Source organism: Onychostruthus taczanowskii, unplaced genomic scaffold, assembly GCF_017590055.1.
Source record: "Onychostruthus taczanowskii isolate IOZ18803 unplaced genomic scaffold, ASM1759005v1 scaffold11, whole genome shotgun sequence".
NCBI lineage: Eukaryota > Metazoa > Chordata > Aves > Passeriformes > Passeridae > Onychostruthus > Onychostruthus taczanowskii.
Window position 1 is genome coordinate 1217328 of NW_024497629.1, and position 16598 is coordinate 1233925.

The 16598-nt window shown below is 41.8% G+C and overlaps 1 protein-coding gene across 1 annotated transcript in view; it reads right to left on the reverse strand.

Annotated features, from left to right (window-relative positions):
* The window catches only part of FKBP1B (FKBP prolyl isomerase 1B), a 44845-nt gene extending 40658 nt beyond the window's left edge, over positions 1-4187 (reverse strand). The window contains exons 1-2 of the mRNA XM_041421888.1: positions 4059-4187; positions 769-816 (exon numbers count right to left, since the gene is read on the reverse strand). Coding sequence (XP_041277822.1) covers positions 769-816; positions 4059-4095 — 85 coding nt within the window. The 5' untranslated portion in view covers positions 4096-4187. The remainder of the gene's footprint in view (positions 1-768; positions 817-4058) is intronic.
* Positions 4188-16598: the final 12411 nt, after the last annotated feature.

Here is a 16598-nt window from a genome sequence, read left to right on the forward strand (position 1 = left end):
GCAACAGTTACCAGAGAGAACTTTCTTGTCATCCTGAACACTAGAGGAAAACACTACTTCACTATCTAGGCCCCAATCAGAAGCTTCAATCCCTACATAATGCATGTTGGTTTCTTAAGGAAAATATCTCATAAAATGGCAGCTGCTGAAGTGAACTTCCCAGTTGGAGACTCAGACTACAGAGATTTTTGCATCCCTTTGACAACTGACATAACCACATACAAAGCATAACACCATATACTGATTTAAAGAACATTTTCTTCTTCAGCATAAGCAGCTCCATTAACCAGCTCACCACTTAAGATTAACACAAGTCCATAAAGGAGGTGTTTAAACAGACCTGGTATTGATCTCTTCAATCTGGAATGAATTTTACTGCCAATACATGGACACATGCTTTTAAGATATACACAATCATTAATTGTCTGTGTCAAGACAAGAGGCTATAAAAATATGAACCTAGCATTTTGACTGTTTCATGCTCAATTTCATTAGCTAATAAAATGGCTTAATGAATCAGGTCTGCAGCTTCTTCTGCAAAGCTCCCACCATTGAACACTACCCATGGCAAATCTGCCAGCAGGCACATCTAGCTACTGTAGCATGAACAGCTCAGCTAGAAGTAAAATAGGCAAGAAACCCACCCAAACATTATGCAATGGATTATGAGTGACAGAACAAAACAAAAAATACAACAGATATCTGAAATGGGAAATGACTCTTGAGGTGAAGCAGTTGGTATTGAAGAACATCCAGAACATGCCTTACCTGTGTAGTGCACCACACACGTCTGACCCTTCTTTGGAAATGTCCGTCCTGTTAAAATTATAAAAGGTTAATCTTTTCTTTTCTCTGATTGACCTGGCTAGGCAAGTTTATCTTTTAAGAGGAAAATGCTGAACTGAGGTCTGGTATTAGCAATTTGCTTACATTAGGATACCCGAGACATCCACATGACAGCTCTAGGCATAAGTGGCTCCTCATACAACTTGGAGCACAAGTCTTACAAGGAGCAGCTGAGGGAGCTGGGGGTGTTTGGTCTGGAGAAAAGGAGGCTCAGGGGGGACCTTATTGCCCTCTACAACTCCCTGACAGGAGGTTGTAGTGAAGCGGGGATCAGTCTCTTCTCCCAGACTACAAGTGGAGGATAAAAGTGAGGGGAAATGGCCTCAAGTTGCACTGGGTTAGATTTAGATTGGATATTAGGAAACATTTCTTCACAGAAAAGCTTGTAAGGCATTGGGATGTAAAACACTGACTGCCCAGGCAAGTGGTGGAGTCACAATCCTTTCAAGTGTTGAGAAAACACATGCATATGGCACGTGTTTAATGGTGAACACGGTGTAATGGTGAACATGGTGGTGGGGCTGGGTTGACAGTTGGACTTGATGATCTTAGAAGTCTCTTCCAACCTTATGACTATGTGTTACCAAATCACTAATATGCAAGACTGGAATGGGATGGTTTAGGGTAAAGGGTCCCAGTTTGGCTGCTGTTTAGCTCTTAGACCAAGCAGTAATTTTTTTAGATAACTCTCCCTATATATGTGTGCATTACATATGCATTTACATTCTGTAAGTGCAAAAGGACAGTCAGAACTCCATGGATTATAACTTTTAATAATTCTCAGAATGTTTTTGCTGTAATTTTTCAAATAAAGTCTCAGCCTGACATTGTGTGAAAATCCATTTGTATTCACATCTCTAATGCCTTCCACTCAAGAAAGACAGCTCTGTGAGGGCATCTTTAATTAGCAGGGATGGGTTTTACAGAAATTTTCACAGACAAAAGCAGTTTAATTTTGTAGCATCAGGCAACAGTAAAGCAGTAGTACACTGAGTTATTTTAAGAGCCTGGTAGCTCCTCCTAAAATGCTCATACTGAAAGGAAAAAAAAGCTTAAATTATTTGCTTGACACAAAATGAAATTACCATTTCCATTTTACCTGTTCTAGGTACTGCAAGCTAAGGGATGACTCTCAAGGCTCAATTAGATGCCAGTGGTGTATTAAAGATGCTAACCATGATTTCTCAAGGTTGGCCGGGGAGTGCCCGGGTTCAGAAGAAATTAAAAGTGTCAATGAGGTTAATTATTAAGGAACATCCTTTACAGAAAGCTAAATACTGGGGATTGAGTTAGGTTGCCCACAAAAGCTGTGGATGCCCCATCCCTTGAAATATTCCACGTTGGGCTTGATGGGGCTTGGAGCAACCTGGTCTAGTGGAACGTGTCCCTGCCCATGGCAGGGAGGTTGGAACAAGACGATCTCTAAAGTCCCTTCCAACCAAACCATTCTATGATTCTATGAAACTGAGGCTCATCTCTGAGCTGGCGTTCTGGCTCTTTGGTCAGAATTAACATGATAACAAGTCCTACATTACAGGGCACTTCACAGGGTATAAACCAGCAGGTAACACACAAGCTATGGCCTTGGGGTTTACATGCCAAAACCACATGAGCAGTACATGGCAGAGGGCAGGCTAATATGATGAACCCAGATTTACAACACAAAAATTGAGAAAGTGGTGCTTCCAAGCACCACCTGAACAGCCTTGTTCATTGGCTTGGCTGGCTGGAATATCCCTAGCTGCACCTTGCACAACATGCAGTACAGTAGGTATCTGGTAAGGTCACCATGGTATGCTAAAGTGGAATTCATCTCTTTTAAATTCACAGCCATTTAAACCACAGGCAACTATCGTATGCCAGTCTCCAGGGCTTCCTGTATTGACAGCAAAGAATTAGCAGTGCTTTGAGAGAAAGCCAGCCTATCCACAGAAAGACAAGACAAATTATTTTCTGGAGATGGCCACAGAGAAAACCCAGAAGACTGCTTTAGACTAGCCAGCTAACCTGAGAGAAGTTATGTGAGATGAATCCTACCTCTAGTAAAACAGGTATTATTCCACTATTATCCACTATTATACAGAGATCTGAGAAAAGCAGTTTCAGACCTTATGGACACACACTCTGCTGTGTGAGTTTACCACCAGCAAAGCCAATGAAGCTACATAATTTTATATCAAAGCCAAATTAAAAGCAGAGATTCGCAAGACCACTGACTCACTGTGGCTTAGGACAGTGTTTAAAGTCAGCTGATTTTGATTAAGACTTGCAACCAAGAGAACTAATCCATATAGCCTTATTTGGAATCACATATTACTTACAATGACAGCCTTGATCTATTTAATAGATAGAAAATACTACTGTGAGGTAGTTCCAGCCTCCTTCCTACTCCCAACTCAGCACCACTACTTATGTGGGTATAAGTATTCTTTTTTTACATCTGTGCAACCAAGAGAAGAATTCGATCTCTAGAGCTAAACAGCACAGAGGGAGAAGCCAATTTAAAAGCATATACAAAGAAAGGAAAGATACTGGGCCAAGAAACTTAATCTGCAATCAACTTGAACAAATTATTTATGGTTGTATATCAGCCAATGATGAGTCTGGCCTATTATATAGCGACATATGTATGCTAGAAATTACATTCTCTTGAAAAAAAAACCCCAAAAACACCAACACCTTACGGAATTATAATGCCAAGGGAGAGTAGAACACTGCGAATCGGCTCTCGAAAGCCAATCGTGCGCCAAGGAGAGGTGACTGCCACCCGGGCTGCACATCAGCCCTCGCCAGCATCCCACGCTGGACCGGGAGGCGGCGATGCCTTGCCGGGGGATGCTGGCACGAACGCTCGGTAGCCCGGCGAGGCCAGGCTCGCCACCGGGGAAAGTTTGGGCTCCCCGCCGGGCGCCGGCGCTGACCCCGCGCTGGGGCCGTGCAGCTGTCAGCGGATGCCACAGAAGCCCCGGCCCGCTCGCCGCCCCCGCCGCCGCCGCGACCCCGGGCGGCCGCCTGGCCGCGCTCCGCCTCTCCCGCACCGCGGGTTCGTGCCCGCGGGGCTGCGGGGGCGGCCGTGCCTCCCTCCCGCCTCCCCGCTCCCGCTCTGCCGCCGGCGGGGACGCGGCTCCCTCGCTCCCGCAGCCCCCGGGTGCCCGGCCGGACCGGGTGCCCCGGCCCCGCGCTGCAGGGCTGCTCCCCGCACGGCCTCGTACCGTCTCCCGGAGAGATGGTCTCGATCTCCACCCCCATGGCGGCACCGGCTCGACTCAGCCCCGCTCCCCGGCGCGGCCGGACCCCCAGTGCGGGCAGTGCCCCTGGGCGGCCGCGGGCAGGGGCCGCCCCGGCTGCCCGTCAGCGCCCGCAGCCAATGCGGGGCAGGGGCGGGGAGGACGGGGAGGGGAGGGGAGGGGTCCGCCCGCCCCCGCTCCGAGCGCCCGGGGGCCGCGGGGACGGGGGGAGCCTTGCGGCGGGGGGATACCCCACCGGCATCGCTCCCCCGCCCCACGGCCGTGCGGAGGATGCTGCTGCCATCCCTCGGGCAGGGCTCGCTTTAGCGATGGTGCCCGGCAGAGCGCTCCTCCGCGGGTCTCGCCGATGTTTGCTCCCCCTGTGCCCGTGCCCGTGCGGAGTTCGAGCGGCGGAGGGCTCGGGGCGTGTGCGGGAGCGGGGGGTACCGGGGGGTGCTGCTGCCGGCGCGCCGGGCAGACAGGGAAACCGAACGCCGCGCTTCTGACCATCCAGACACTCGCTGAGTGCGAGTGGAGGGTCGGCATTTCCCGTCACAAAGAGCCATGGAGGAAGGCATCCGTGCTCGCACATTACGTGTGCGCGCTGAAGGGAATGTCCCCCCCGATTCTGCTGGTGAACGGCAGCATCAGGGCAGTGGTACCCACCGCAGGTGACCCCGCACAGCAGCAGCAGCGGCTGGTCTCCAGCAGGCTGGCAGTGACCTTGAGTTTCAGTGCAAAACAGTTTCGAAGTTCTTGTTCATATCCATGTTTTAAATAGGAAAATCTATTTATGTATGATGTTCCCATGATGTGAGATTACATATTCAACCTTGCTACAACTTCTTCTGGGGAGTGCACCTGAAATAGACTATTTCCTCATGCACTTACAGTGTATTTGAATCTCAGGAGTTTCCACTGCCTCTAAAGGAATAGTTCTGTTTGCAGTTCTGTGTTTTCTGAGTTAAAAATGGAACCACAACATCAACAGTTTTTCAGCTGAAAGAGCTGTCTGTATCCATCTAATTCCAACCTGCACTTCTCTGACATTGCTTTTTCAAGATTTTTATCTGTTACAAACTGGGTTCTCTTCAGGAAAAAAGATCTTCCTCTATAGGGACAGTTGTCAGGATGACTGCACTGAGGAATTACTGTGCTGGTTTGTAACTGTGATAATGTGGCCCTTGCATGCATGCTCTGAGCTCCACTGACCATCTCCACACAGCTTTTCACATTACTCTCATCAGACTGTTCCTTCACCTGGGTGCTCGACTGTATCTGTCTTTCCTTGTGGAAATGCCTGAAATACCACGGCTGGCTGCCTGAAGTTCCCCAAAAATGGGCAAGTGAGGAAAATCATGAGCTCACATGAGTTCAGAAGCAGTTCAGAAGCAGTAATGAGGGCTGAACATGGATTCCTTTCACCTGCTTCCTATTCCAGTGAATTCTGCATCTGTAGGTAGCATGTATAGAATAAGCAGGCACTTACTGCAGTTTATCAGAGGTCTGTAACAGTGGAAATTCTGAAAAGGGATTATTTTCCACTGCCAGTCTCGCTGTGTCATTTGATTTCTGATCAGTAGAAAGGTACTAAAAATGCATTTGAGAAATAGGAAAATGCCAGGTAGGAGGCGAGTGGCACAGAAGCATTAAGAACACATGAACATTGCTAATTCCAGAGGTGCCTCTGAGTCATTACAGAGCAAAAAGGACAGCACAAGAAGAGCTGAGTGCATAAGGGGAGTTATAAAGGGAAATTCTAGGTACATGGTGTCCTATTCACTCTCTTGACTTTACAAGAAAGGACTGCTTTCATCCAGGCTCCAGGTAGATGTCTGTGTCTTCTCAGATGATCAGAGCATCAGAAGGCATAAATCCAATGAACAAAAGCAAATGATTCATTGCTGGGTTCACTTTAGCTTTTACAATTACATGTTTCCTTTGATCAGGCCACACATCTCTCCATGGTGGGAGAGTAGCTGTTCTTGAGTTGTGTCTTGTGACAGGAGATTGGACCTAATCACATAATAGACATAGTTCAGACAGGATCACACAATATCTCCCTCAAGTGTCATCACAAGTAACAGGCCTTAAAGGCAGACCACAGAATCCTCAGGCAGACTGACAATCATAATAAAAAAGCAAAGACCACCAACAGCAAAATTTGGAAGCCACAAAATGGGATTAGGAGGGACCAAGCTGTTAAGTCGAACATGCTGTATCTACAATTATCCTATCCCATGGCCTCTTGCCCAATGGTGAGACTCTAAATGAGACTTCTTTTAGGCATAAGCTAATTAGATCCCCCACACTCATATTCCCAAGACTATGGAAAGAAAGGAAAGGCCAATTTCCAAGACAGAAAATAAGGATCTGTAGAGAGCATATAAAAGTTGTTGGATGAATATGTTAAAAAATCTTTGACACCACAGATATTGAACCAAAAATAATGTTATTTTTTCCCTCACAGTATTCACTGGAGGCATTGAGATCCTTAAATAGGTGTTAACATGTCTACAGCACATGAAGATGTTGGAAGAGTAGGCTGAAACAAGGAATGCCCACATCTTCAGGAAAGGCTCTGAAATACAAGAAAAAGTGGTTTAAAACAGGCAGGGAACTGGAGTGGAAACAGAAAGGACAAAGAGACTAAGAGGGAAAGTTCATGACTAAGGAAATGGCTAAAACCAGATTATCAAAGCAGACCAGATTAGTGTATTAAGAATGCTCTTTGAAAGTCATTGCATGTCGTCCACCTCCAGCACCTTTGGGATCCAGTGTATCTGTATCAAGGGCAAAGTCCAGCAGTCTCTCTCTCCAAAGCTCTGGAGAGCTTATGTTCCTGAACAGTTTACGACAAGATCTTCCCACAGCCTGATTTTCTATCCTGGCACCAGAAAGACCGGGCTGGAAAAGTGTGGGGTTCTCTTAACACTCATTCCAAATGTTTTGATGGAGCCACATGACTCCAACGTCTAAGATTACTCAGTGGTCACAAAGAGGACAATTTGCCACAGTCATTATGAGAAAAACCCAAAACCTCAAAGTTGAGCAGATGAATATCCATCCCATTTTCTTTAGTTAAAAACCCCTACAGCCAGCACTGTTTACAAAATATTTATGCAAAATATTTATTCCACTTTTAGCAAGACAGTTTTCAAATTTTTTAGGGTGTTTTAACTTAGTTCATAGTTTCTATATTGTGAAATCCCATACTTCATTGTTTTTAAAATCTACAAAGGATCTGCAAATCATGTGTAATAGATTCCATATGCACACAAAGAACACCCCTGGAAGGCAAAGCACTAAATTGCCCATAAATGGAAAGCATAAATTCTGCAAATGTAAAAATTCATGGAGGCCACAAAACGCCCCCAACAATACACATTTCCCTCACCAGCATCCATGGATAAAGGACCAGTGTTACTTGGAAATCCAACCAGTGTGATATGAACAGTGAAAACAAACTAAAAATGTGTTACCAATACTGACCTTTCCATTCAGTGAACCACTATGTGCAACCAAGTAATTTTAATCCCAAAGTGTACAGGTCATGCAAAACCAGCACCTCACTGGAAAAAATCCTACCCAAAATAAACAGCAGCCTGCAGAGCTCAGCAGGTCATGTCACTGCGAATGTTCCTGTGCATCAAGAGCATGATGCACAGGACAAAAGAGAGTCAGCCAGAATCCGTGATTCCTCTCAAAGCACATGCTTAGGGTAAGTCTGACAGCACACCCATAGTGACAGCCATGTGATTAACTGATTAAATCCAAAAATCTCCACGTGCCTGTTTCACTTCTCATCACTGCTGGTTACCACAGGTCTGCAGCACAGTCCTCCCCATTGATATTTGTTCCAAATGCCCCACAACAGAATAAACTTTCCTCCTGAAGCAATTATTCCAAATCCTCATCTTCCTCTTATCCACTTCTGTATTGATTCCTCTTGCAGCTGTAGCTCTGGGTGCAAAACTGCAGCTGGATTTTTTCAGTAGCAATAAAACTGCCTTGAAAGCCACCACTTCTCTCACCAAACTCTTGCCAACTCAGACATTCACATTTTCTCTCTCACAACACTTTTATGTGAGTCATTACAAAGGTCTTAGACTTGATCTTCAAAGCCTTTTACAAGACCAGGTGAGGTAACCTCAGGTATGCAGAGGGAAGACTCCAGCTCATGAGGATATATGCCATCAGCTACTAGAGTCAAGAAATTGGTAGCTTGTGTTCTGGAAAGGAGACAAAAATTCCACAAGACCAGGATCTTAATAATGGAGCTTGCTTCCAGAAGAGATTAATGCAATTTAACACTTCCAAACCCATGTGAGTTTAGACAGACTCATGGTCTCTTAGACTTCTCTCCCCAGTACAAGGACAAACTGGAGCACGCCCAACCATTCCAATGTTGTTAGTGGTTGGAGAGCATGGAGAGAAGGTGGGAGCTGTGTTTGTTCAGCCTGCAGAAGACAGAGAGAAGAAGGATCTCAGTTTCTGTCTACAGCTACCTGACAGGTGGTGGAGAGGATGGTGTCACACTTTGCTCAGAGATACCCAAGAAAAGGACAAGAAGCAATGGACACAAGTCATAGCAAGGGAAATTCTGACTATATATAGATAAAAGAATCTTCACAAGATGAGTTATCAAACAAAGCCTTAAGGAACCGGAACAAGCTGATGTCAGTCCTGTTCCAAGAAAGAAATTGGACCATATGGCCTCCAAAGATCCCTTCCCCTAAACTGATGTATGAGTTTGTAATATTTTTCATGCAGCATGGAGAAGGAAATTAAAAAATGGTAGTGAGGTTAACCACAATTCCAACATTGACTGCAAGATCCTAAATCACCCTGCAATGCATAATGCTCTAAAGTGGTTAATACACTAGCTAGCACCTCAGATGCAATATAAATATGAAATTGCAGCATCCATCCAGACTAATTAGCACACATGCAGATTGCTGCAGTGATATCACTTCACTGCCTACTCTTTTGAAGGCAGCTTGCTGAATTGAAGATATGCTTTGAATTGCTCTGTTTCTCAGTATTTAATCTATATAAGAAGAATGATCATTCTACCTTGTTTAGATTCCAAATACTTTGCGGGAAGAGATCCTCTTTTATCATAAATAAAAGAGGGCAAGTAACACCCCAGGGCAAGTAACAGAGCCTAAATTCAGGGTCATGCAGTGCGGTCTCACAAATAAAATTTCCAATAACAATATCTTAAGCAGACAGTGCAAGAGGATTTGATTTTCTCCTCCACCCAATATTTCATAGCAAAATATTGATGAAAAATGTAAGTAAATCTGTCTTTCAAACTGTGGAAGAATACTGGAATTACATATATTGCATCTATTCTGTAAACTAATTATTCTGGCTCTGTCATTTCCTTGCTGTGGAAGTTAAAGAAGGACGTCAGTGGCTTTGAGAAACTTTGTATTTACAGGGCAACGCTTTTACTGCTTTCTTCAGTAAAATTATTTCTCTATAGTTTTGGTATTTATTCTGCTCAGTTAGAAATGTCACTGGCAAGACATATTGGAAGCAGTTCAAACAACAGGAGAAAACCAAACAAGCCGCAAATATTAGCTACAAGCTTTTGATTAGTCTTTCGATGATTTTGGAAAATGTAACTGTGGAAATGAAATTAACTGGCATTCTCAATCCTCCAGATAAATGAATCAAGGGAGCTGGCTAATGGACTCAGAAAATTAAGGTTGTATTTGTTTTCCTTCATTCTGTATGTGCAATTATAACACTATTTAATGAGTTTCTAGAACCTCCTGACCAAAATGATCTGAAGTTATAACTAAAAAGTTCAGAAGCCAGAGAGGCAGATTGTAACATACCAGGGTGGGTACAAGTAGGAGAGCACAGAAAGATTGTAAAAAGTTGGGGTTTTTCTGTGTGAAACTCCAGGGATAGCTTTAATTCCAGGTAAGTGTCAACAGATCAGTGACAGCCACTAAAAATCTCAGAGTTTTCACATTCATCTCTAGGAGAAACACAAACACTAATCTCTCTGGTATTCAGCTCCCCATCAAGTTGACCCAGCATTTGGCCTTTAGCTGTCTTAGAGAAAGACAAGGCTGAATCAGACATTTCAGATTGTGCACCTGTGGTGACTGAATCCTGGCTTAAACTGACCAAGTGGAAACATTTCTAATCCTTCCTACTAGGAAAGCAGGAAAAAGTATTTTTAATTTTATTTTCCATTACATTTGAAGGCCTTATCTAAGGTATAAAAGAGGTCCAAAACAGTGCCATCACAGCCCTTCAGTAAAAATGTAGACCCTGCCGGACCTTAAATCCAATTCTAGCTAATGCTTCCACTATCTTAAGGGCTGTGGATTAAAAACATCATCCACTATAGCTCAGTTTCAGCCTACACAGACAGTTACAGGTGAACTACTTAAACAAGCAGGTGGATAACAATACAATGTTACCACTTTTTCATTTTAATTAGTAGGTTTGTGTTATAACACATTCACCAATATTTTTGTCTATATCAGGGAAGTAGGGAGATTCTATTAAGTCTAACTAGCAAGAACATTTCTATGGGATGCCAAGTTAAAGGTGTTTTATTACAAACATTTACAAATACAGCTGGGAATCAGCTTTCTTCAGACACTTCTGAAATTGTCCCAGGTAGAACCAGCAACAGTAAACTATTCAACTGTCTTGGGCATCGGAAGTGTTATCATCAAACACACCCCATACATCAAGCAAAATAAGAGCAACACCACAATCTTTCTCAATCAATATTCTCAAACACAGTTTAACTGCTTGAATAGATACTAGAACCCATGTGATTCAGAAGTAACCAATTTTGATATACTTTATAAAATTTGCTTTTTGTGCACTTTCTAAAACAGGTGTTGCTAAGAGTTTGTATCCTGTATCCTACCAGTTTGGATAGAGGATTATGTCCAGCTCATGCTGTCCTGAGTTTCTTTACAATAATAAATTATTTTCCCAGAGCTGACAGAGTTTAGTGACTTTTTCAACTTACCAAGCTGGGACAAATATGAATCTGGTAAAAATATTGCTATCCTTTGTTCTTCTTCAAGTCTCAATGGGTTTTCAATTGAGATTGATCTAACTGAGTATGCACACTGTGGCAAAGAGCATTTAGCCATGCGAGAGGTTCCTAAGTTATCTGATGTGTCTGGTGGGAATCATAAAAATATCACTTCGAGTGTATAAATTTACATCATCATGTAAAAAAGAAGGTACTAATAAGAGACCTCTTCAAAAACAAATACATTTAATGTCTATGAAGAAAAAGACTGTCATAATTTGGAAGCTGAATGTTGACTTACAGATGGAAAGACCCATTAGATCATTCATTCCCTCTCTTTGCCAAGACAGAAATATATCCTGAAGAACATTTCATGCTCTTCTGCCCAGTATAATTTTTGTAACATAAGTGCTAGAGTTTCTATTGAAAACCTGATTGCTTTATAAAGTGTGCACAAGAGACTGGCATGTACATATGGGAGCATTAAGTCAAAAAACAGTAGTTTGAGACAGAGAGGACATTCAGCAGTGGGAAGGATGTGGGTAGGAATCATGTAGCTCTAGAAAGAGCTATTGGTGGGCTGATCTTTGATAAATGTTCTAGTTAGAACAGACATGCACGTAATGACTACGCAACCATTCCTTGGCATTCATCTGTCCATACCCATTTCCTATCTGAGTACTTCAGCTAGACTCATAAAGCAAGAGTTATTAATCTATTTTAGGTACTTTAGGATGGAATGAATCATGCCCTAAAAGTATCTATTTCTCACCACTGACTTTTAAGTGAATTAGGAAGGGTCTGACTTAGACAACTGTAGTGTGTATGTGCAGAGATATGTTAGAGAGCTGAGGCTCCATGCTGTTGCCTAATGGGAGTTCAGGTACTACCTTCATATAGGTGGCTATACCAATTTACTTTAGTGCAAAAATACTAATTTGTGGGATGAATCCCACACCTACAATTAAATGAGGCATGAATCTCATTCTCTGTGACCATGTTTGCATAATCATCCTGCTTTGCTAACCAGTTTTGCTTAAGTGTTGTGAAGACCCAAAAAAACATTAAACCCTTGATGAGAGTGAGAATTAAATGGCCTTCTGAAAAGACTTGGTTCTCTTTTCTCCACTCCAGTAAACTAGAGTCTCACTCTAAACCACAAAAGGGAAGGCTTGGGTGATTAACAACTGCTTCAACAACTTTACTCCCCGAAATGTGCTGGATTTCTGTGTTAGAATTGCCTATATTTGCCTTTCTGTTACAGAGGAAAGGGAGTTCCGGGAGCCACAAGCTTCAAGAAAGCTGCTGACAACACATCTGCAAGAGTGATGGACAGCTCCAGTTCAAATTATGTGATGGAGCATCTCTGGTGCCTTCCCTGAGACCCAGAGGGATTTCAGAGAACCCAAGGTCCAGTGTCAGAGAGGTCACTGCAGTCAGTTATACCGTATGACGTTTGGAGAGTTGCCATCTAGCAGCATATTCCTGAGGGTAGAAATGAGCTCACAGAATTTATAAACTTCTACAAGAAGAGGCAAAACTTATGTCTTGCTGTAGCAGTGTCCATCGTATGTGTCCCCATGCTAGGTGCCTCTATTTACAGATGACAGATCAAGCCAGCCTGGTACCCTTGGCCCAGGCAGTTGCTCCAGAAGGGTAACACCAAGGGTCTGCACATATGGAAAAAACAGTCTTAGAAAGAAGTGGTGACCTTCCTGCCTGAAGTCTCCTTAGTTTGAATGTAGCCTACATAGAAAGGATAAGGGGCTTGCCTTAAGACAATAATTTGCATTTGTGCTGGGTTTTTTTGGTGTTTTGTTGTTGTTGTTTTTTTGTTTGTTTGTTTGTTTGTTTTGTTTTGTTTAGTTTTGGTTTGTTTGTTTTTTTTTTTTTTAATTAACCAAACTTAGCAATTTCTTAAATATATGCATGTAAAAATTACAGTATCTCATTAGGTGTTTCCCACTTTACATGACATACCTAAAAAATGTGTAGTGGGTGACTAAAATCCTATTCTGAGAGCAGGAAGAGCTCACAGACATATCCCTGTCAGAAGAGCACTGATTTACAAGGCATGGATCAGTGGATCTGCTCTGACAGATTACGTATTTTGTTTCTTTATTAACTGTGCATAATTTTTACATTCTGTTCAAGTTAGCTTACAACAGATAAGTACTTTTAAAAATCAGATCTCAAGGCAAAGAAATGTCAGTGTGAAAGAATAAAGATATTTAGTATGCATTTATTACGTAAATAAATACTCAAGCTTCTCAAAAGTGTTGAAGTAAATGACACACCTACTTAAATTGGTGAATTCATGGTGAGTAGCTTTAAACAGACATACTTTTGAAGTAAAAATACCACCAAGTATTGGACATTTAATGAAGCTGAGATAAATTAATATTAGAAAAAATATTACTCTTACATTTTTATTACATATTGAGCTGGATCTCTCTTCCTCTGAAGTCACCAGGAATATTAACATCTATTTAATTAACTTGAAGGCAGATTTAGCCTGGAAGAGTTATTTTACCATGACTAAAGGAGAAATGAAGTCTGAAATTCAGCTTTTCCAGCAAGGCACTGAACTTGGATCCACAGAAGTATTTAGATACCAATATCCCACCGGACAAGAAATAGACAGGTAAATATATTTAAAAACCTGGAACTCATTAGCTCTGATCCATTTGGACCCAAGAAGTGTTCACTCTTTCCCTGAAGAGCAAGTAGAGCAATGTGGAAAAACATTACTAAAAATCAGTATTATAAGAAAAAGCATCTCACCCTCTGCAATGATGAAGGCTGGATTCATTTTCCAACATTCATTAAGAACCATGGGAACTCATATCTACCAACTGGCGGCTATGTGCAACTCAGTGTCCAATTTTGGACTTTATGTATGACTTCCACCATAAAAACCATCTCCTCCAAAGCACCAAAGACTGGCTGGCTGGAATTACCCTGAAGGAGAGAGCCAGCCAAGATGCCACCAGTGAAGCACCTTGTTTAAGCCAAAGGTGACATTCTGATCTCAGTTACACCAGAGGCACAAAGATGCTAATAGATCAGAATCAAGCTTATTGTAGGTGTAAAGACCGTGGTTGCTCACTGAAGTGTCTTAGATGTCTAACTGTGGTGTTTCCAGGACAATTTAACTTTCAATTACCAGTCTTTATTTTGAGTGCGTGCTATAGAGATCTGTTCATGCCATGGTGATGGAAAAATATTATTTATATTTTTTTTTTAGCAAAATATGCTAACTGAATGAAAGGAACTTGTTTTTCCACTCTTTTTTAATCCTGGTGGGTGGGGGGTTTTTTTTGGTGTTTGTTTTTTTTTTTTTTTTTTTAAATGAGGTTGTGCCAAACAAAAGTTCAGTGTCTCTTTTATTCACTTTGTGCCTTCTTTGATCCCCAGTACAACTTGTTCAAATCCATAATCGTGGCATAACTTAGGTTTTATTCCCTACTGTATATTTTACAAGTCTTCCATTATTTACAGGTTTTTTTTAAATACAAAATCTGAAAGATAAACTTATCTCAAATTAATTTTGTCATATATGGTGTTTATGGGGGTATCGGAGGATTCTGTTCTCACAGAAGTTCCTTGCCCACATTATTGTTTCTCACCAGAACCACGAGAGGAAATTCTCCTTGAGATCAAATGTTATCCCAAATAGAGTCTGAGGTTCCAACTCAATTTCTGCAGACTAGAGCTCACAGTGTGTCTACACCCTGCAGATTTCAAGGAACACTGAGCCTTAGAGAGTTTTGAAAAGGCGTCAGCAAATTCATGCTTACTTGACTCCCCAGCTCACTACCCTGCCAGTGGAACTTTGTGGATATTGCCATCTTTGTATCTGTGTATCTCAGATAATTAACTAGAAATAAGTATGTTTCAGATGAAGTATGTCTTCATATGTGTGCCATAAGTATGACTTCAGATGAAGTCCTATTTCCTAAAGCCTTCAGAGACAGATGAAAATCTCACTGTAGCTCTGCTGCAAATATTTTTCAAGACTTCAGTGTTTGTGAGATGACATGAATTCCAAAACTGAGGTTGATTCTGACAAAATTACTAGCAAACCTCACATATTCAGCCTTGTATTACCCTCTGATAATGTCACAGACACTGCTGAAGAGCAAATGCTTTACATGATGAAATTAAAAAAAAAAAACCAACAGCAAATAAAGTCCAGTCTTCCACACGAGTAATCAGTCCATGCTCTCAAGATGCCAGCATAGCTGGCAGAATACACATTATCCCTAGCAAAACATCTGAGCATTTCAGTCACACTGAGGCAGAAGTTTCTGCATCCAAACCACATTTTAGGTTGCTACAATCCAGCTGTGACACAGTTTTGTTAGGATATTAAAAGCACAGTGGTGCAGAATATAGATGAGATACTGTGCCAAAGAATAGCTTTATTAGTTTCAGCAAAATACACCCAGGAGACAACAAAGCAGTGAAACACCAATATTTTAAAGCAAAATAAAGAAATATTATATAGACTCTGTCAATTTATGGAGCTGCTGGGATTATATTTTAATGCAATCTACTCATTATAACTACTATGAGTAAGAAACTTTCACTAATATAAAAAAAAAAAAAAACAAAAAAAAAAACCCAAAAAAAAACAAAAATCCTGCTACAACTTGGAGGATGTTGTCAGAACTCCTAGTGAAATAGTTATGGCAGAGTGGCATCTGTGCCACAAAGGATAAGGTAAAATCATTAAAAATCATGGTTTCACCACAAGCACAGACAGAGACCAAAGAATTTACAAGTCTTGCATAAAAAAGGATTTTCTAACCTGCATATGTAGCTTTTTAACTTTTACCTATTCCAGTCATCCTTGCTGGCTTGTTCTTGAAGAATATAAAAAAGTTTTTATTTTGAATGTAATTTTCATGAAATAATTCACAAAAGAAAAAAAAAAAGGTAGCTGTGAATAACCATGTGATATAATTACAGCAATTTGTGAGCTCTTTAGTGATAATAACCATCCTCAGTAAATACACCTGGAAAAAGGGTACTAAAAATCTTACAGCAGAGGCCCAACTGGCTTCAACAAGACATTTGTTCTCCTCAGATGGTAATATACAAATATATAATGTATAAATGAGCTGAAGATGCAGAATGTATATTGTTAAGTCTTACATCTTTAACAACAGTGATTACATTGATAGCTATAAACCTTTGCCCAGGTTTAATTTATTACTTTTTGTTAATTTACAAAGCAAGAGACACAAGTTACATGTAAGCTGAAAGGAAATGCACCGGCAAAACAAGAATTACAGAAAGATGCTGAGGACGGGATTCACTTACCTGCTTATAAGCTTCTAATGCCATCTTAGGCAGCCCAGGGACTATCTGGGGATCATCTCTTTGTTGCCAGCTGCCACCCCAGAATGGCACTACCCTTCTCTAAGTCCTGTGTTGTACCTGCCAGCTCAGTGTGGCTGTCTGAGATATCCTGGGGCACTGAAAATAGTAATGGTTGC